The sequence below is a fragment of the Molothrus aeneus genome, chromosome 19 (genome assembly GCF_037042795.1).
Source record: "Molothrus aeneus isolate 106 chromosome 19, BPBGC_Maene_1.0, whole genome shotgun sequence".
Lineage (NCBI taxonomy): Eukaryota > Metazoa > Chordata > Aves > Passeriformes > Icteridae > Molothrus > Molothrus aeneus.
Genome location: NC_089664.1, coordinates 9,595,114 through 9,616,531, shown reverse-complemented (window position 1 = coordinate 9,616,531; position 21,418 = coordinate 9,595,114). Strand labels below are relative to the sequence as shown.

General features: G+C 49.2%; 1 protein-coding gene across 2 annotated transcripts; it reads right to left on the bottom strand.

Moving 5' to 3' along the window:
• Positions 1 to 82: 82 nt before the first annotated feature.
• On the bottom strand, positions 83 to 21,169 carry GSN (gelsolin). Of its 2 annotated transcripts, none has more exons than XM_066562696.1 (17): positions 21,090 to 21,169; positions 8,713 to 8,914; positions 8,027 to 8,181; positions 7,042 to 7,203; positions 6,690 to 6,839; positions 6,356 to 6,445; positions 5,316 to 5,448; positions 5,003 to 5,091; positions 4,480 to 4,695; positions 3,736 to 3,869; positions 3,168 to 3,258; positions 2,763 to 2,933; positions 1,973 to 2,147; positions 1,573 to 1,697; positions 1,328 to 1,405; positions 841 to 901; positions 83 to 598 (listed from the first exon to the last, which is right to left on the bottom strand). In XM_066562696.1, exons 2-17 carry the CDS (start codon positions 8,903 to 8,905, stop codon positions 429 to 431), a joined length of 2,193 nt encoding a protein of 730 aa, XP_066418793.1. In that variant the 5' UTR covers positions 8,906 to 8,914; positions 21,090 to 21,169; the 3' UTR covers positions 83 to 428. The 2 variants fall into 2 exon arrangements, with proteins under 2 accessions (XP_066418793.1, XP_066418791.1); XM_066562694.1 differs by lacking the exon at positions 21,090 to 21,169 and adding an exon at positions 10,044 to 10,238.
• Between the last annotated feature and the right edge of the window lie 249 nt (positions 21,170 to 21,418).

The following is a 21,418-nucleotide window of genomic DNA, read 5'->3' as shown; positions in this document are numbered from 1 at the left end:
AAGAGTAAAATACTGTTTATCGGGGTCTCAAATGCATATAATTCTGAAGAGGGAAAGCAAAGCAGTCTCAAACTCCTCAAAATAATTTCTGTAATGTTTTACTAAAAAGTCCACGTGCAAAAGATGGCACAAAGAAGGTTTTGGTTTCTAAGGTGTGTTGAAACATGAGATCTACAGCTGGTCTTTAATGTTTTCCTCTTCGTAACAAACCCCACCATTTCTGTTCTTCCCATATTTCATACAAGCTTTATTGTATTAAATATAATCAAAGCAAGGAGTAGGGTCAATGACTGGTCATGATTGTTTTCGGAAATTATTGCACAGCTAATTGGCTATTAACATCATTCCCTCGTTAACATACATCCTGCAGGAGGAAGGAGCTCTTGAAGGCATTGAAGGCACTGAACTTGCTCTGTTTCAAACATTGCTCACACATCCACATCTGCCATTGCTCTCTGCAGGGGATCCACGGCCCAGTAGTCATCATCCCAGCCCAGGAACCAGCCAGAGAAGGTGGGAGGCTCAAAGCCCTGCTTGACGATGGTCACCGGGGTCCTCTTGTCCCGCGTGGAGGGGTCTGTGTCAATGTAGCGCTTGGCTGGGGACACAGGGAGGGAGCTCGCTGAGCACCAGCCCTGCAGAGCAGCAGCTCAGCTGGGGCTAAAGGGCTGCCACAGAGGCAGCTTCACATTGGCCATTTGAACAAAAACACCCGCTGAAAGTTTTTAGATAAAACCCTATGGTTTTATCTATGCCTGTCAGAATATAAATTGCCTGAGTCATGATCACACAGTGGGAAAATGAGAAAGGGATAGTTCAGAGAGGAAAATGTGACATTACCAGACTTGAGTGCTTCAGTCTTTTCTTCTTCTTGGGCATCTTTCCCAATCCATACAAAGACCTAAAGATAAAAATATTAATTACTTCAGCATCAATCATTCCCTTTATGAAGGGATAATTTAGATGAAGCCTCAGTGAACAGAGTATGACACAAACCAGAAAATCCTTGTGTTGGGTGTGCCTGGGTTGTCAACCAACATGACCAAAGCTCTGTTGGTCAATAATGGGAAGTTTTTTGTCTGCATTTTATCTACATGCATTGTAGACCCTTGAACAAATTCTACAGCAGCTTAACATCAGGGGAAAGTAGCAGATGTATGAACATTTTTCCATAAAACATCAGAATTCAGCTCTGAGTTGCCTTGTGGCTGATGTGTGCTGAATCTGTAATAAAATAGCACCTCTGGCTATTGTGGTTCAGGTCTCAATCAAAAGCCAATCTGTGCCTATCCTTTGCTCCTCTTATCCCCCTGTAAACATGACATACCTGATCCCACGTGTCCAGGAGCATCACATCATCTGTGGCAAGGTCATCCTGAGTCAGATCTCCAGGAACTTCTTCAATCTAGAAAACAGAGGGTTCAGATAAACACAGGCTTCATTTACTTTATCTGCACAGGACAGACGACACAAAGAAAGATCAGGTGTAAGCTGGTGGGGGGCTCAGAGCAGCTGGGCCTGAGCTTGTCCCCCCTGCCAGGTGGGTGCTGGATGAATCCCCCAGACACTCACGGTGAAGCGGCCGCTCTTGTTGGAGCACGCGAAGAGGCGCGGGGGGTGAGCGTCCATCTTCTTGTCCTTGAGGCGGGGCGAGGTGCGGTACGGAGCTTTGCCACCCAAGGCTGCCCAGAAATTGTCTGGAAAACACAGAGAGAGAGAGAGACTGATGCTTCTCCTGGTCATGGAACCACACCAGGGTTATGGTTTGGGCAGGACTTGAAGCATTCTTCCAGGTCAGAAAGTCCCAATGCCTGCAGACATACGTAAGAGCGCTGTTAAACAATGAAAATATATTGGAGAAGCCCCTCTTGCCCATGTCCACATCTTGGTCTGGGAGACAAAATACCCATGAAATAATTGCTGAGCATGTGCAGCTACACAAAATGATCTGACTCCACTGTGACCCCCTCACCTGGCTCTTTGCCCTCAGCAACCTGTACTGGGCGAGCTCCCAGTATCTTCAGCAGCTCCTGTGCTCCTGATTTCTCAGCGTTGCTGGCTCCTTGGCCAACCCACAGGTAGGCAGCAGAGGGAGTTTTCAGGACAAAGGCATCATTGGAGTTCAGCTGACTGGCTGTAGGATCCAGCTGAAAAGAAGGAACACTGCAGGTGTCAGGTGTAACCATCCTCTACAGGGAGCCTGTTACTTCAAAATCAAACCAGAACCTACAGTTGAATAAACTGCAAACAAGATTTTCCATATGAGCATGTAAAGCTGTTAGATGTGTTGTGTATTCCCTGTATCCAAGTGATGAGTTAGATTTTCCACATGGGAAGAGTAAATAACTCTTTCAGTGTGTGATTACAGGTACACATGATCTATAGCAGGAATGCCTGGCTGTCATTGTGCCAGTCCTGGTGGTTATGGCAGGAGATTGAGGAGCTCACCAGGGAGCCCATGGCAGAGCAGCCCCTGCTGCCAACACTGATCAATCATTAACATCAACCCCTCTGTGTCAACAAGGACCGGCCTCTTGAAGCTGGAAACGTGGGCAGTTCCTGCAGCCATAAACCACCGCCCTCTCCTCACCAGGATTTACTCTCCCCTTTGTCGTTGCACAGAGACGTTTGTGTGCGTTTTCTCTCAAACCCGTGTCCTGGCCCAAGTTCCTCTTCCATGGAGGGAACTGAAATCCCCAGTGGATCCTGTTCCCATCATGGGCTGTACACACCACCCCAAGGCTGACTGTCCCTCCACGTACCTCCACTGCTCTGGTGGCTCCGGAGGTGCTGGAGCGCACCTGGAACAGCCGCATTGCCGCAGGAGCAGTCTGGCCTCCTTCCCTTGAGGTTCCACCCTTGTAGACAACCAAGGGCTTTCCACCAAACATGCTCATCAGGTGAGGGGGCTCTTTCCCTTGCACTACTCGTTTCTGAAAAAAGGAAACTTCCTGTCAGTTTTGAGGAGTGCAAGTCTAACCAGAAATGGCTTTTACAACCCTCTGTCGAGCTGGAATATTCACAGAGCACCCAGCTGGGCCAGGTGTTTAATATATACATATACATATACATATACATATACATATACATATACATATACATATACATATACATATACACACTTTATGCCCCCAGTGTTGGGGTTGGTTTCTGCTGGCTCTCTTTACCTGCACAGGGGTGCCTCCCAGCTCCTCATCCAGCTGCACTGTGAGGAATGCAGAAGTTGCAATTTCATCCTGCGTGGAGTCGGCGCCCTGCCTGGAGAACAAGGCCAAATCCCAGCTTTATTCTCAGCCTTTCCCCCCACACACACCTTACAGAGATCAAGAGGAGTAAGGGAACCTTTTGTTACTGAATCTCTGCAGCACTTCCTTCAACACAAAGGAGAAATTCCTTATCCTCTATTGTAGCACAGGGAGTACAGAGGGAGATAAGAACCTTTCCTAGATAAGCAGCACTTTCCTAGATAAGAAGAGCTTGGTCCAAAGAAGGGAGTAATAACCGGGGGGTGGGGGGGAATGGAAAAAAAAATGTTCACACAGTAATTCCCTCCATTGTTCCACTTCAATTGAAACATCCCAGACTTCTGGTATCGTTTTGTTTGCAAGGGAAAGTTATCCAGAGTGAAACTTTATCCCCCAAAGATCCTCTGAAGTGGGAACCAGCAGTGATCGATTTTCTGAATGGACTCGCAGCCCCAGCGTTTCCTGACTTGCCCCAGGGTAAGTCCCGTACCAGGTGTAGATGATCTGTCCCTGCTTCCCGTCGTGCTGGTAATCGTACAGGATGATGTAGCTGTCCCCGCCGTAGAACTGCCCGTACGTGGCGGGGTCCACTGGCACCTTCTCGGAGCCTTCTATTCTCCAGATCTGGCGGAAGAGGAGCAGAGGCGCTGCAGAGCGAGCCCATCGCCGGCCCGCGTTATCCCAAATTATCCCCGAATTATCCCCGAATTATCCCCGAATTATCCCCGAGTTCCGCATCCCGGAGCCGGCGGTGCTGCCGCGCCCTCTGCCGGGACCTGAGGGGACAATTCCCATCCGCTCCAGTGGCGGGTCCCGAACGGAGCTTTGAGGTTTTCCGGGGAGTTTTTAAACTGCCAAACCTCGGCCGAGCCCGCTGCGGGCTTCTGGACAGCCCCCAGCCCGTACAAGCCCAGCTCCACCCCTGCTTCTATGCGCAAAGTCATGAACCCAGGTGCTCCAAGACATTCCTATATGTGATGGCAACAGGGAGAATAATCAGGAGGAGGAGGAATAAACCCATGTCCACAGTGCTGGGAAATTGTGGAGTCAGAATCAACCCCGCTTTCCTGCAGTGCTTTCACGACCCTGCTGCTATTTCTGGTGTCAGAAATTGCCCCAGTAGTTACAAGACTCAGCGTTGATGGCTCTCTGGCCTCCTGGCTCTTGCAGCAATGCCATCAAGTAGCAAAGAAAAGTCTGGAAAGCTTCCCAGAGGGATTGTGCCACCACTGACCTGTTTCTTGCCAGAGCCATCATCCTCCATGCCGTGCTGGGCAGCCATGGCCTTGGAGCTGTGCAGGGTGGCAGCGTCGAAAGGGACCTGCTCGATCTTGGCAACATGGCCAGACACGTGAGGCTGCCCCAGCCCTTCTGTCTGGTCCTTGTCCCGCCAGTTCTTGAAGAATTGCTTGAACAAAGGTGTCTCACCACTCTCAGGGAGGACTTGGATCTGAAAGGAATGAGCCTTTAGAACCATGTCCCTAAGAACAGCAGGTTTATCTACTCTTCCTCAGTCTTAGAAGAGGTCATGGAAAAGGTAAAAGAGTATCTGAGAGGAAGAAATTTCACCAGCTGTGCTGGGGTAAATGCTGCTTTAGCCCAGGAGCAGCACTGCAGAATCTCCCAAAACAGAGCAGGTCTCCCACAACAGGAGCCACTAGACAGGGACATGTGCCACGAGCCATCCGAGCTCCACAGTCCCTGGGCCATGTGGCAGAAAAGTGACCCCAGTGCTTGGGGCTGCCACAGGTCCTTACCTGGGTGTGTTTGGGATAACCCATCTTGTCAATGAACTCTGAGGCTGTTTTCAGTGCTGCCTTCTTCTCTTCAGAGTTGGCACCTTTGCCTTTAATGAAAATAGAGGGAAAGGGGGTAAGGATTTTTTACCCAGAGAAGAAACTGTCCCAGGTACCTTCTGCCAAAGTAGAAGGGCCCAACCTTCCAGATAAATGATGCCATATAACAAATGACCATTGCTGGATCTCTTTCGTGCCTGTTGTGATGGCTGAGAGGGAACAACTGCCTTTCTATTTATGGTATGAATTCTTTTCTCCCAGTTCTCTCAGGTACCTTTCCAAACAAAGATCTTTCCATCTGTGCCGTGGTCCAGGATGAAGCAGTCATCTGTACTCAGGGCTGCCTGGGAGAAGGGGTTCTCATCTGCCACCAAGGACACTGCCATGTTCCCAGCCCCATTGGAGACCTGTGACAACACAGCACAGAGGTCACATAAGGCACCCTCTGCTCCCTGCTGCTCCGTGGCCATAGCTCAGAACTCAGGGAGGGGAAGGGAAATCCATTTAAATGTGCTGGCTGCTTCAGGCACTATTGTTTTCAAACAGGATACCTCTGACACAGTAACAATATGGCAAAAACATAACACTTACTCCAAAGATTTCAACTATTTCTAGCAAAGTACATACTGCTGGGACCAAGGAGAGATTGGTCCAAAATGGGAAATATCCTCAGTGCAAAGGAAATATCTTCTAAAGCAAGCCAACAGCACACAGGGACCGAAGGGTAACAGGAACAGCCTCCCTGTATCAAGTGGGGTTAAAAATCTGAGTTCCTCTACTGACTGATGCATAAAGTGCCACATAACAAACCATCTTAGCAGATATTCACCCCATGGATACCAGAGGCTGCTCAGAGAAGATTCCTCCCAAAAAGTCTTGGACACTCTTCTCCACTCACACAGCTGATGGCAAATGGCACCTTCCAAGTCATGGCTTCATCTGGGTGTTAGAAAGGGGCAGGTCCTGCTTCTCAGGCTCAGTTTCTAGTTCTTTCCTGTCACTTTCCTAACACAATGCCTGACAGCACAGAGGAAAACTCCCTTTTCCCCCTTATTTGTTTCACACTCCACTTCTCTTTCAAAAATTCTGGAAGTCCCAGCTGTCTCACTACAGTCATAAGTGGTGACAAACCAACAGAAAGTACATGGACATGCAATGTGAGCAAGCAACAGAGGTTCATGCATAAAATTTAAGAAGTAGAGTGAGGCAGGAGTAGGACTCAGAGCAGCTCAGCTCCTCTCTGTATTGCAGCTCCATCCAATTTCACAAAGATCACTCCACTCTCCCCAGAGTTCTGTCAGGGTTCCTCACTACCTTGTACAGCTTAGCCAGCTTCCTGTTGGCTGTGTCGGTTTTGGTCTCATCAGAAGCTCCTGCTGGCAAATTGGGCTTTGGTCCCAGAACCTGTGAGGGAGAGAAAAATCATTACTAGCCAGCCCAAGAGGATCTTCCTTCCCAGGTGCTCCAGTCAAGAGAATGAGTGGAAGAGAATTCCAGATCAGTCACGTAAATTCCCTCTGATGTCCCAGCGGGACAAGGACCAGCTCTGCACTGAGCTGTGTGTTTATACCACACACAGCACCCACCCCACCTTTCTTTCACGCCCCACGTGCCACTCCAGCAGGGACAAAGGCACAGAGGGAATAACCTGGAGCATTTCCTCGCGCTCGGATCCCTCCTCTGACACGTAGACCTTGGCGCGGCCGTTGCGCTCATTGTCCCGGATGCCCTTGGCCAGCACTGTGGCCTTCAGCCGCTCCTGCCGGTTGCTCTGGGAGCCACACCATTGGAAGATGTTCTGGGGGAGGAGAAAGTTGTGTCAGAGCATGACAGCCCCTCCCTAGGTGAGACAGGACTCAGCTGGGACTGAACAGTGTCAGTGGTTCAGGACGATCAGCAATGAGATGGCTTCAGCAGACTGGGGAAAACAAAACTTATGTGAAGGTCAAACACCTCCTGCCCCTTGAATTCTGCCACCCCTGCCTTGACGTGGTACTCACACTGCCCAGGTCCAGGATGAAGCAGTCCCCTGTGTTGAAGCTGTCCCAGCTCACAGGGACCTCCGTGGCCCGGACTGTCCGCCTGCCTTTGACCTGCAGCAGCCTCTGCACTGTGACCTCGTTGGGAACCACGTGCCTGAAGCCAGAAGCCACACCACCAGCCTGGGGGAAACACAGGAGCAAGGATTCACACCAGGACTGGGGGAAGAGTGTGTTCCCATGTGGATAGCATGTCCTGCCTACCAGAAATTATCCCAAGCTCAGGATTCACTTTCTCTGCTGATAGAACTGGGAATTATTTATCAATGCAGGCAACAGGACCCATGTCAGTTACCCTCAAAAAAAGCACAACCAACTTTAAATGAATGAAAGTAACAACAAGCAAGTGGGAAATAAATAAACCAGAAAGATCAGGAAAGTCTCAGACATGAGGAAATGTCAGCACTTTGCAAGCAAGTGACCTGCTATCACTTTCCTTGTGCCTTTGGATTCCTAACAGACACAACTGCTTGACTGCATGTTTTCACTTCTATCCCACTTTATTGTGATGGCAGGGAGGAGTAACTCCCACTACTGTTCATCTCCTTTACCAAAACATTGCACATGCTGGGAGGGTGGGCTAAGCACAGAGACTGCAAGGTCAAACTGTTATGCAAGTGGGGAGAAATCAAATCTCCTGGGTAGGCGTTTCCCACTAACTTTGCTGCTTCTTAAATTCATTCCAGGTGCCTTGGGACTGTTCTTTCCTCTGCCTCTTCAAGAAAAACAAAACCTCGATTCCTAAAACTTTCTGGGGCTTTCCTTGTGTATTATTAATTCAGCCAAATCTCTCCCACTGGGATCTGCTGTTCTCCACCCTGTTCAGTTCCAACTCATTGAAAACATCTGGCTGAGAATGGCTTTTAAGCAACTGGAAAAAGGGCAATTCTCACTCTCCTGGGAATTGGGCAGGATGCCATTTCTTGCAGACTCAGTTGTCACCCACCTTGTACTTGATGCCAGATTTGAAGTAGCCCAGGAAGGTGGGGGACTCGTGGCCCTGCACCTCGCGGTGCTGCACAGCCCTGCCCTGCAGGTGCTCATCCATCTGCACAGTGAAGATGGCAGCAGCCCCACGCTCATCCTGAGAGCTTTCATCACCTGAAACGTGGAGAGAGACGTTGGGAGGGGATGCAGGGTCTGCTTCTGCATTCAACTGTGCAAACACACGAGGAGAAAGCAGATTTAACTGTGATGTTGTCAAAGAGCCTGGGTTTGCAGGCTGCGGGGGAAGCCATGGCATGGTGACATGGACAGCAGAGGGCACTTGGGAGAGGGAAAAATCCCTGATCAGGAGCAACACACCTGACCTCCCTCCTCTCAGGCAGAAAGGATTTCAGCCAGGCTTTTCACCTGAGATCTTGTCTTCCCTGTGAACCTCTGCAGAACTTACCTGTCCTATTGCCCAGGAAAAGGGATTTTAGGGTTTAGGTTTAGGCTCAGAGGTGGCTGTACTCTCTATTGCAGAGACCACACAAATATTTGACACAAGTAGGGCTATTTACCCCCAGACTGCATTCTCACTGTGCTGCCTTCTCTTTCCTTGGGTAACATTTCGTGGCCATGGCTGGGGCAGAGAGGCCCAGGGGTCCCTCTGGGCTCCCAGCTGTGCAGGGACGCTCCAGCACTCACCCAGCCAGAAGTGCAGGTCGTACTGGAGGTTCCCGCTGCGCTGCTTGATGGTGTTCAGCACCAGGTAGGAATCACCGGTGAAGAAGTCTCCATACAGGTTTTTTGGCACTGGGACCAAATCAAATTTCTCGACCCTCCAGATCTGAAGGCCGGGTTCCTTCCCAGCCTTCAGAAACTCGGCGTGCTCCACCATGCTGACAGGCTGGGGGCGAGACAGAGGGTGCTGCTCAGTGGGCAAGACTCAAGGAAGTCTCTAAATTAAATTGCTTCTCATCTCCTAACTTGGTGTGCCAGGCAAAAAGTGGAAAGTTTCCTTTTTCTCTCGTACACTGAGTTTTGAAGGGGGAAAAAAATAAGGATGTGTGTGGAAAGAATCCCTCTCCACTGATCACTGTTAATTTTCACTTCCAATCACTTCTACTTCCTGGCTTATTACTGGCTTATCCTCTTCTAGACTCTATTGCCTCTCTCTCTGGATTTTAATCTCTGCATTTTTCTTACTAATTTATAACTTCTTAGTATGGCACATAAGTGAAGCTTGTCATTCCAGGCTGTGGGAAAGAAACCCCCTTTAACTCCACTTGTTGTACATCCTGCACAAACATGATTTACAGGTTTTCTAAAACCAAATGGAAAATGCTGTGAATATCATTGAATATTTAGGTAATTAACAGGCTTCTTAAAGCTCTTCTGTTCTGACCTGTTACTTAACTGCTCCCCTGTAGGAATTACATTAATTTACACAACATCCTGTCCTAAAAACATTGCAATTTTGGTTTAATATGTTTACTGCCATCCTTATGCAATATATCAACACAGTGCAATATCCTTTTTTTTTCTTTTTTTTTTTTTTTTAATAAACATAATGAACACTTTCTTATAAAATAATTCACTTTGGTAATTCTGAAAGGAAATAAAACATTTCTGGTGTATTGGCAATGAAGTCTGTCCATTGATCACATCACACCTTTGAGAGCAATCAGGTAACAGGGAAGAAAACATTACAGTATTACATGAGAAGCATTCAGTACTTTGACAAAGAAGATGGTTCACAGCAGCTGATGGACAAAAGTAAAATATGCTCAGTTTTCAAGGCAGAAATAAAGAATGTTACAAGCTAGAAAGCAAAACAGTAAGTTAGGTATCAGAGTGGTTCCTAAGCTGAAATCAGATATCAAAAGATGGGAAAGAACTTTATCATTATGATTCCAGTCTGCCTGAATCCTACCAAATTCCCACTAAAACCTGACAAAGAGTTAGAGGAGAGGGACTCCTGTAAGTCGCTGGAACCAGAAGTTTTTCAGTGTTTAATTGTGATGTTCCTCACTTACCACAGCTGAAAGCACAAGAGCCGCTGTAACAACACATCCCAGCCCTGCCACAGACATGGAGCTGACACAGTGCAGCTTCAGAGCCATTGTGCAGCAAATGGTGAGGAAAAGATAATTGAAGTCCTTCCTGCCCATTTCTAGGAGCAAATGGGCTTCTCCCTCCTCCTGCAGAGCTGTGGGGAGTCCCAGCTCCTCTGGCTGCTGGGGGAGATGAGGAGCAGAAGCCAATCTTTTATCGGGGACAAACACATCCACCCCCTCGGCAGCCCAGGGGCGTAACGCGTTTGTGCAAACAGCCCTGCTGGAATCCCAGAGCCTCCCGCAGCCTCTCCCGAGCCAGAGCCCGGCACAATGTGCGATCCATTACCCACAGCACTCAGGGTCACACGGGCCAAGCGTCCCCGCACGGGGAAACTCAGAGACATCAGCAACAGAGGCAACGTTTTGTCAGCTGAGAGCTGGGAAGCTGATGAGACACAGAGAACAGCACGGCGGCTCCAGCTGGCAGGGGGCGCAGGGACAGAGATTTGGGAAGAGGAGGATGCAAGGGAGCAGCCTGAGGATGGGGAATGCACCCTCCGCTCCCTGAAGCTGTCAGAGCAGCAGAGCTCAGCCCGTGCTGTGCGCCCAATGAGCCTCGCACGCAGCACCGGCACCGACAGCTCGGGAGGGTTGGGGGATGCACCGATGGATCTCAGCTCCCAGAGCACAACCGAGCATTCAGAGTCTGGAGGTGACAGAACAAAAGCTCATTCAGCAATTCAATCATTTCACAACCAAGTATTTCTGAGGGTGTAGCAACACCCTGTGACAGGAACACAAGAGCCATCAAACCTGCTCAGGCCAAAGGAATTACAACAGGGCTGATTGTAGCACCCAACAATCTGCCACCAATAAAGAGATTATTCTTCCAACTATGTCACACTGCAGCAAGTTCATCTATCACATTTCCCAAGTGTTTGCAGTGAGTGACCTGAGCAGGAACCTTTCCCTGTGGCCCTCAGGAATGGAGCAGCCACACAATGTGGAGCTGCTGGGCACTTTTGCTCTCAACACACCCAGGGGACAATTCCTGACAGGCTGAGCTTGCCATGGTCAGAATCTCTCATAAGACTCTTAAACAAGGGGCCAAACCCTCCACCCATAAAACTCCACAACAAAATTTCCACGAAGGAAAGAGCAGACCCTGCTTTGTGCTTTCCCCACTCTCCATGAGGATATTTTCTTTCCCTCTCTCCCGAGAACACTCTGCTGCTCTCTTGTCCAAGCTGATGCATTTTAATTTGAAATGTCACCTTGGCAATGTACCTTTGAAAATTTCACTGGAAAGTCTCAAACTGAAACAGACAATAAAAACAATGTGCTAGTCCTGCTGGTATTTCTGATCTCTCTGAAGGAAGTTCAGAGTGTCAGAGGTCTAAGTCTCAGTGAAAAACATGTTGGAACCCTGACTCTAAGGAAGGCAGCTGTGAAAGGCTTTGGCAGCTGCAGCAAACCCAAACCAAAATGACTGGGTTGCATAACATTAGAAAGAGATGGGTCCTTTCCAAATGGAAAAATACTCTGGACTTCTTATTACTAAATGAAATACCTGTATAGTCCCACACCTGGGCAAACCTCACAGACTGAAGGCACAAAGACCCAGGATAATCTTCTTTAACATCCTACTGTAGGATATTGTAATCCACAGATATATGTAGATACAATATTTTTGAAAAGCATTTATTTAGCCTCCTAATTAATTTGGCATTTTTTAAGTCCAAGCTTGCATTGCCAATGAGCTGCAATATATAAATACAGGCAAAAAACTGAAAGAGGGTTACATAAATTGTATATTTTAGTGCTCTTTTATAAAATTAATTAATCTGAGCCATTCCTGGAGGGAAAAGGTGTAAATCTACCCCAACAGCTGGTTTGGGTTATCACTGCTGGCAGCAAGTGTTGCATTGTTAAATCAAGCCCCAGAAATGTTTGCTCTGGACATTGTTCTGAGGGCATTTGCCAGCTGAGACCGCCAGGGCCCTGCTGAAAGGGTGTCCTGATGGAGACATGGAAAACAGGCACTTCTCAAGCTGCTGCTCATAAAAGTGTCCAGCTTGGTCCCAGAAAGGGTGCTATGCACAGCCAATGTCTTATGCAAAGGAAAGTTGTTTAAGGAAAACATGGAAAGGGCTTGGAATACAGGATTTCAGTGCAGATGGATCAGCTAAATGACACTTGGCTGCATAGCGATGAAAACAAGGACTTGGGAAAATTACCCAATGATTTGAGCAACCACTGGAAGACAACAAGTTCATGATGGTCTCCAGATGTGCAGTCACAGCAGCAGGACAGGCCAGCCCAGGAATGCCCTGGGATGGAGTCTGGCCTGCAGGAACAATCCCAGGGCACCCAACAGGAAAGGCAACCACTGATCAAAGTCTGTGCCTGGCCACAGCCCAGTGGCAGCCTGGAGCTGCTGCTCCAGGGAAGTGTGGAATGAATGATCTCCCTGAGGCTGGAAGCTGTTTGCTTCAGGGGAAGGCCAGGAAAGGCAGAGAGGCCCCAGTGCCTGAGCTCAGCAATCCCAGCCCTGCTGTGCATCCTCCTGGTGCCCTGACTGCTGCTGCAGCTTCCATCCCCTCCGACCCGGACTCAGCTCCTGCCTCTCCTGGCATCCAACCCACACCACCTCTCCTATTTCCACCCTGCAGCTTGTAACAAACAGCTCTCTTGGCCTCCCTCCCTAAATTCTTCATTTCTGCTCTGCTCACCCATCCCTGGGGCTGTGCCTCCCTCCCATCTGTCACAGTCACCTCTGCCCTCCCAGACTGACACCAGCAGCCCTTTGGCTGTTTGCCTTCACTCTCTGAATTGCTGCCAAGGAGGTGCCCAGCTCTGCACTGCCCAGCACAGCCATACTGAGAGGAATGTGCTGCTGCCTTCAGGAAAAACCCGTGGACACTGAGCCTGGAATCTCTTACTCTGCCTCATCACACTGCAAAATCCATTACAGGGAATAATTAATGTGTGGTTCCTCCACATCAAATACACATCTTCACATCTATCACCATCTAAAGCTTAATGATGTCACTAAAGTAACTTTCTACAAGATAATATCACCCAATACTCGCAGCAGGGAAAGAAAGAAAAAAAATCTTTATTTCATTCAGTAACTGGCCACTAACAAGAGAAAAATGAGCACAACAATTTTTGTGAGACCCGGTTAATTCCTAATAATTTGTGGCAATTCACACCTGAATATACCCACAAATACAGTCAGGACTTACCTGCACAGGGCTGCTCAGGAAAGCTTGGCTGAACTAAATGAGACAGACACAAGGGTAGCCCACATGCCCATGTGCTTGTGCTCATTTGCAGCTCCGGCGTCAGTGGGTTCAGATAATTTGTCTAAATCTGCTGCATAAACAAAACCCACACAGGAACGGCTGCAGCCAACACAACACTTCACCACAGAGCATCCAAACCACCTGCTCTCACTGCTGGATCAATTCCTGCCTTTTGACATGGCAAAGGCTGGATTTTTGATTTGAATGGATGGCACTTGCAGAACATCAAAACAGGTTGCAAATACAAACTGAGTTTCTTAAATATGAGGAGAACAGTAAATCTGAGTAGAGTCTGTGTCCACACTACAGTCATGCTGCAAAAATGCCCCTCATGCACCAATCCCTTTTGTACCTCAGGGGCACACGTTTGCATTCCCACCAAGTCTCTCTTTCCTTTTATTTATTTGTCAAGCATTGCCTGGAGAATATGAACTGCTCCAGATAAACAGCAATATATGTCCTAAAAAAAGAAAGCCTCCTTTATCTCACAGCATTCCAGGCTGCCTACATCAAGTGCCAGCAGAGGTAAATCACTGCTGTATTTCTGCTGCAACAACAGGAAAACCCTAAATCCTTGTTTTGCAAGAGGCAAAGGGGTATAATCCTCCTGGCATGATCAGTTAGAGGAAATCTACAGGTTGTGCTTGCCACAGTAACAGCCCAGAGCAAGGGCTGCACTCCCCAGGTCTGTAACAGCGCCACTGAAGAGATCACATGAACAAAACCCCAATAAAGTTATTTGCACAAAGGTTCAGCCCTTTGTGCACTTTGAACACAGTCTACACTGTCTGACTACCCATGTAGCCATTTCTTTACTCTCTGCTCTGCTGCTGCCCATAAAAACTCTGATGAATTTACAAAGCTTGTAAGAGTGAACAGCACAGGACCATTTGAGTTCTGACAATCCAAAACTCAGGACATGATGCTGCTGAACACAGAGAAAGTTCAGCACAGGATCCACAGCGATGACAGCACACCCTGAAAATGGAAATATTTGTTTATTCATTCAGCTTCCCTGCCAAACCAGTATAGAATATCAATAATTCTTCAGTAAACCATTGAAAATAACTCTGGCAGGACTTCAGCTTTGTTACCAAGGGGACAGGCATTGAAAAATATCTAAAGTGATAGATTAGCTCAGTTTTCAGTCTCCAGACAGCCCTAAACTCATATATACAAATCTAAGCCCAACCCCTTTCCTTCCATCCCTTGAAGAAGCCAATAAACAAAGGTTATTTGGGATAAGAAGAAACTGGCATGGTAGAGCCTCCTCCTCCCCAGCCATGGTGACTCCATAAACTATTTCAGCTCCCTGGGTGAGGAGCAGCACAGTTAATGGCACTCCCTGCAGCTACATCCTAACAGAAAAGCCACAAATCCAAAAAAATTCCAACTGAGCTGCCTAAGTCAGATCAAGAGTCCAGGACATGAAGTCCAGCATTAGCTGTGCAACTGGCAAGCAGATTTTCTGCATTTGTTAAATTAAGACTCCTACTAAACCACTTGAGCAAGTTAGAAGGCCCAGAAGATTTGAGTATTGTTCACTTTTTCCAGCTGTTTGTTTGCACTATGAGTCACATCAGCTCTATTCTGGGCTCTGTACCTTTTGAATTCAAACCCACTTAGTAAACACAGAGCTTCCAGCCCCATGCACCCAGGCAGAAAACTTCAACCAAAAACCTGAGTTTCTTCTCAGTTGCAGTGATGTAAATTGGGAAGAATATTACTTGCACAGGAGAAAGCTTTGGAGATTAGACAGGTCTGCCATCTGAAACACACCCAGGGAAATTTGCTGATACGATCAGCTGGTTCAGAGCCCTGCCTTGAGCATAAGTGAGAGCTGAATCATGCACTTAAACATACACAGCACAGGGAAGGCTGGATCAGTGGAAACCACCAACCACTTTCATTCACTGGGGAGCAAAAATAAATCCTGAATTATGCTCCAACACAAATCATTGTTCAGTGCTGAAAAAATATTTAAGGAGTGTTTATGTAACACATAAGACATAAACCAGCACATTAAAATATGACCACCTCCCCAAGTTATGTCCCAGAGAGAGAGCTGCTGGTGACAGCCAGAACACATTGAGGAAGGCACTGAAGACATGCCTGTGGTCAGCTGCAGGGAAATGACACAGATGTTCTTCCTCCAGTCTCCAGGTTCAGGGAAAATCATCTGCAACTTTATGCAAACTCTTCTTCCCCAGAGAACAAGCTGATACATTCCTCTGCAGCACAGAAGTTGTTCAATCTGTGATCCATAACCCAAAAGCAACACGTTATTGCCAGAGAAAGGCTGGAAAGCAGGAGAGTGGCCTCAGACAATCCAAAAGGGAAGCACAGAGCGTGGCCTTGCACTCCTTGTGCAGCACCAGGCCCAGGCAAGGGCGTGAAGGGACTTAGGAGTCACTGCCACACGTGGGATGAGGGCAGGAGAGCTGCAGGCAGATGGCAGGGTTGAGTACAAGTGAGTAAAAAGCACATAAATGAATTTTGCTGAGGCCACAGTGATGGGGCACAGCAGGTCTGGTGTCACCGCAGAGCCAGTGGGAGTCCATCAGTTCCTGCCTTCCACATCAGCTCCACACAGAATTCAACTTTCCTCATCAAAAGCCTCCACAAGCCATGAAGCAACTCAGGATTAACAAAAAAAAAAAAAGCTTACTTAATACACAATAAAAATCAAAGTGCTCCTTCTAGATCAGCCAAGAGTGTGAGGCTGAGGGTTCCAGGTTCCTGTGCTCACCTGCTGGCAGGGAACAGTCACAGACCTGTGAGTGAAAGCTTCCTCCAGTCCTGCCCAGCACACACACATCTCCACCACACTCCTCCTCAGGGAGACAGGACTCCCCCCTTTCCCCACTCCCCACGCAGTGGCTTCCTTCACAAACACCAACTTCCAAGTCATCACTGTGGGAAGGGAGTTCTCCGAGTTCTCCTCTCCATTTTGCCCCAGCGCTCCTGACACAGACGGGTGTGGACAGGGCGTTAATGACCGTGGCTGAACATCCAGAGCTTCTCATGCAGGAGTTCCGTGAGCTCCAGAGCCCCCCAACAGCAGGCACGGGAACAGCACAGGAGGAACGGCCGGAGCTCCCATCCCGCCGGGCACAGCCACAAGAGGGCAATGCTGGAAACACTCGGGCCACAACCATCCCTTCCTCCGGGAAGCTACGGGGTTAACGGGAGAGGGTTTCATTTCATTTCATTTCATTTCATTTCATTTCATTTCATTTCATTTCAAGCAGGATTCGGGCTCTGGTGTGGAGGAGCCACAAGGATTGGGTCTGATCTGTCGGAGCAGACAGCCCAAAAGAAGGGAAAGTCCTCCCGGTGTCAGTGCTCACTGCAGCAGCCTCCATCCATCTTGAGATCCCGGGATGATTCATTTCCTCCAGTGTTTTAAAGATGCTGTTTTGAATTGTAGCTGTACTTTTACTGCATGTGGAAACACTGAGTAAACAACATATGTCTAAACTTTGGGTTTGGACAGTGTCCCACTGCCTGAATACAGACAAACTGTTGTTTCTCCCACTCCAGTTGTGCTGGGACCTCTGCTGAGATCGGTTCCAGCTCTCCAGGTTCTCAGTGGGAGGTGAATGAGGAACAAAAAAAGAGAAAAGACCAAAACCACAGTCTGTATTCAGAAAAGAACACTTTGAAACCGGCAAAAGGAAAAAATATATAAATCTTCAGAGTCCATATCATCCAGACACCATCACATCCCAAATATTGATCACAAAAGCCTGGAATATCCTGACTGAGAACGGAGCTGCTCACTAAGTCCCGGAGCTGGGGAAACTGAACGAAGTAAAACGAAGGTTGTTCTGCAGAGGGCAGTGTGAGATCCCCAGAACCAAATCAGCCACTCCCATGGCAGCAGCAGCACCAGGCTCCCTGAGGGCCCGGATCCAGCATGGCCATTCCAAGCTGGCATTTCCAGACAGCCCAGCACTGCAAAGCACCCGGAGCTCTGCTTAACCCCACTCATGTCAGAGCTCTATTTAACCTTGCAAATGCATCATCAGTGGATAAGCAGAGATAAATACCTGGGTGTCCTGCTGAGACAGGCTGCTACTGCCTTCCCCGGCTTCTCTGGGCACCCTTTCCTTCCCTGAGCAGGTGTGAAGGTCTGGGCTGACATTTAACGGGCACTGCCTACCCCGATTTCATCTCTGCTGGGTTTCTCAGCGCCACAGTAACAGAGCCCTGGCACAGCCCTGGAGCAGCAGGGGCACACACCGAGGGACACAGCCTGCCCTGCTGTGCAGGGAGGCATTCCCGCATTTCCCTCTGCTGAGCAGGGCAGCTGGATCCGCAGGGCAGGAACAGCCTGCTGCAGGGCAAACAGGCACCAGCAGCGTCTGACAGCTGATAAGGGGCCCGATGAATCTGTCTGGCCATTGGTGCTATCAGGGTGTAGGACGCAGTGTAAATATTGAAAATCTGCCAACGCCTGTGCCTCCCTGGGGAGCAGAGATGAGGCAGAGGCAAAGCCCGTGAAATGCAGGCCCGGTGCACACGCGGTGCCGGGACACTCCCACCGCTGGGGCTTTACCTTTCTCCTCCTCACTGAAACACCTGAACCAAGTCAGAAATCCCTGATCCAGACACTTCCCCACTGCCCAGTCACAAGGACAGACCCGAGGGAGAGTGCCTGAACACTCTTCCATTCTCATGTCTGTGCAAACATCTGCTGTGAGACAGCGCTGAGCCAGCTCTGCCGTGCCCCGGGGCTGGCCCCGGCTGCATTCCCTTCTCCCACTGCTCTGCGCAGCCTCCTGCAGGAAAACACTTCCCCAAGTGCCCAAGCCCAGCTTTCAGCTCAAGAGCTGTGCACTATCCCCACCTAGGGAGCTTGTGCCTGACACAGGGAAAATAGTTCCAGCATGGCTCACAGCTCCAGCAAGTTTAGTGCTTTTATGGGAAAGGAATTAATCATCCAGAGCGTTTCTTTCTGATTCCCTTAGGCTTCTTAGTGTCTGAAGTGATTAATTAATGATTAAGGGACTGAATAGACACACACTTGAACTAATGCTGTGAGAAGCAGAACAAATGAAGTGACAGAGGTACACAAAGAGCTGCACAAAAGCTTCACCAAAAAATAACGAGGTTTTCTTCCTAATGCAAAACCTAAGTGACCTCTGAAAGCCACTGCATAAAACATCCTTTGAGTCTTGAGTTTAAAAAGATCCAAAAGAGATTAGAAGTAAACATATGAAATATCAATGCATACAGTTTTCTTTGCAGCTGAAATTGCTAGAAGGGATATCAAATACCTGGTCCAGAGAACCAGACAATCACTAACCAACAGAAATAATACACAGCTTGTTTCAGACAAATTGTCCATATCAGAATCTTCTGCCTTTTCAGGAAAAACATTTGATAATAATCAAGCAGAGGCAGAGACACGCTCAGAACTTGATTATTCACATGATGATTCCCGAGTGCTGTGGAATGGAACAGAAAACAAGAGCAGCTGCTTCTCTCTAGGCAGGAGTCATTGTACCCAAGCCACTTCATATCTGTGTTTAATCATGTTCTGCTTTACTGCAATCAAGCTGCAAAACTCCATCACCTCAGCTTAAAGAATAACAAAAAAAAAGTTTCTTTAGGTCTCCAGATTCCAAAGTAAAGCAGGGAAATAGTTGTTTTGTGAAGCTGCATATTTCTGTCCAAAATCCTCTTTCCCATGCATGCCACTCAGCAGCAACACTAATGTCTGGGGCTGGATTAAAATGGAAAGCTTGTATTTGTAAGTGAGCTGAAAGCAAATATAAATCCAAATATAAAGCACTTAATACGTCACAGGGCTATTTTAAAAATTGTTTGGTTCCCACCGGAGTTCTGTAAAACACCCAAGCTACAACAAAAAGTTGTTTTATCTGAATATGGGATGGGGGAAAGCTCTGGCCCAGCCTGGGTCCCTGAGGAAGGTCCTGACCCCTTCCCTGGCACAGAGGCTCAGTGGCACTGCTGCCCACACCACCAGGGCTGCATGGGCTGCAGCACTCCCACAATGACAGCAATCACTACAGAACCAGCCCTGCACTGGAACACACCAGGCAGCCTTTCAGCCAGAGCTGGAAGCAATCCCCCTGGTGACATGATCAGAGTCATGAACCTGGATTGCAGAGTGCTCCCATCCCTGCTCTGCTGATGAAAGGAACAAATTCACAGCGGGCTGGATTTGTGCCTGTAAAATCCAAGTTAAACTAGCAGCAGCAGCAGTAGCATTTCTGCCTTTCACCCTTTTGACATTCAGAAGCAGCCAGAGATTGATGGCTGGTTCAATTTCCCCACTGTTTTCCCCACAGCCCTGGAATTCCATCCAGCCAGAGAAAGCCTCTGCTCTGCCAAGAGCCAGAGTCATTCCTCTGGGGACACTGCAGGTACTCAGCTCCCACTAAAACTCAGCTGAACTCTCAGACAACCACTGGGAAATCTCTCCCTCTCTTTAAACACGGAACATTTCAGGTGCTCACCACCCACCCATGCCACTAACAAGGTGTAACTAAAATTCCCACTCTGTCTTCATGCTGAATTCCAGTGAAATCCAGGAGCTGGACTCCCCAGCACTCAACAAGCTGGTGATGGCACAGATGGGCACTGACAGCCCGGGCTGGTGCCAGGCCAGCATTCCCATTATCCACTCTGGAGATGGACAGAGCTCAACAGAGCCTGGCACCACGGCCAGCCCGGGCACTGGGCTGGGCAGGGAGGCAGCAATGCCAGCAGCACCCATCCCACGGAGCAGATGTCAAACGGGGCTCACTTCTGCTCCTCCCTGCTCCTGCACAGACTAAGCTTCCATCTCCCATCTCTCCGTGGTAGGAACTATGGAATAAACTGTCTCGTGGCCAAGAGAAAGCAGCTGCAATAACCTGTGAGAGACCCATTCCTCAGTACTCAGGTTTCACTTCATTTTTCCAGATGGATGTTATAAGGTTCTCTGTAAAACAGTTTGAGAGACCCAAAGGAGGAGAGGCATTTAAGGAACCCCCACCCCCTCTGACTCCAGAGCAGGACACCCTGAGCTGAGCCATGCTCTACTCCCACAAAGGAAATAAAGGAATTTTTTTTTTGCCGATAAACTTGCATCATGCAGAGTTGGTAGTGGAAAATGGAAATTCTAATGATCAGTAAGAAAAATAAGAGACTTAAGGGGAAACAATGCTAGTATCATCCTTGTTAGCAAAGTCGGATTTTTTACATCCAAGAGCAAATAACATTCAAAGCAGTTTTATTCCAAGAGGGATCTACTTACTAATGAGGCCTCCTTGAAACAAGTCATCCCCATAACTTTTTTTTTTTAACACTCTTCCTAGGAAACATTTTAAATATGTTTTCAGTGTCTACATTTTTTGAATTTCTATTCAAACAGAGCTTTCAAACGTTCTTCCCCCAGGCAAGGAACAAAACAAACAAGCCCCCGCCGTTCCCATCACCACTCGCACCGCTTCCACCGGCGCTCACAGGCGCACCGGGCTTGCGGGGGCTCCTCGGGACGGGAACTGCTCCCTCGGGACGGGGGCAGCGCTCCCGCGGAGCCCGGCACAGCCCCGCAGATGCCGCGGGAACCGCCCCGGGACAGGAGCGGGGACAGGACCCGGCAGCGCGGCCCCCTCCCTCCGTCCCTCCGAGTCCCCGTGCCCTCCGCCCGGCCGTGCGCCGAGGGCCCGGGGGAAGCCCCGGCAGCCGCGCCCGGCCCTACCTGGTGCTGGCACTCGCGGGCAGAGGCAGCTGCGGGGCCGGGCAGGGCAGGGCAGGGCCGGGCAGAGCCGGGCAGCCCCAGGGGCGGGCCCCGCAGCTCCCCCGCCTCCGCCCGCCTCCCTGGGCGCGGCCGCGGGACCGCGGGGACACGGGGACGTGGGCACCGGGACGCGGGCAGGGCTCGCCTGGGCACGGGTACCCGGCACGGGTGGCCGGGCAGTTGGCCTGGCACAGGTACCCCGCATTGGCGAGCCCAGACACGGCGCTGGTACCGCCCGTGCCCCCCGGGCCCGGTGGGGCGGGAGCTGCCGAGCCCCTCGGCCCCCGTGT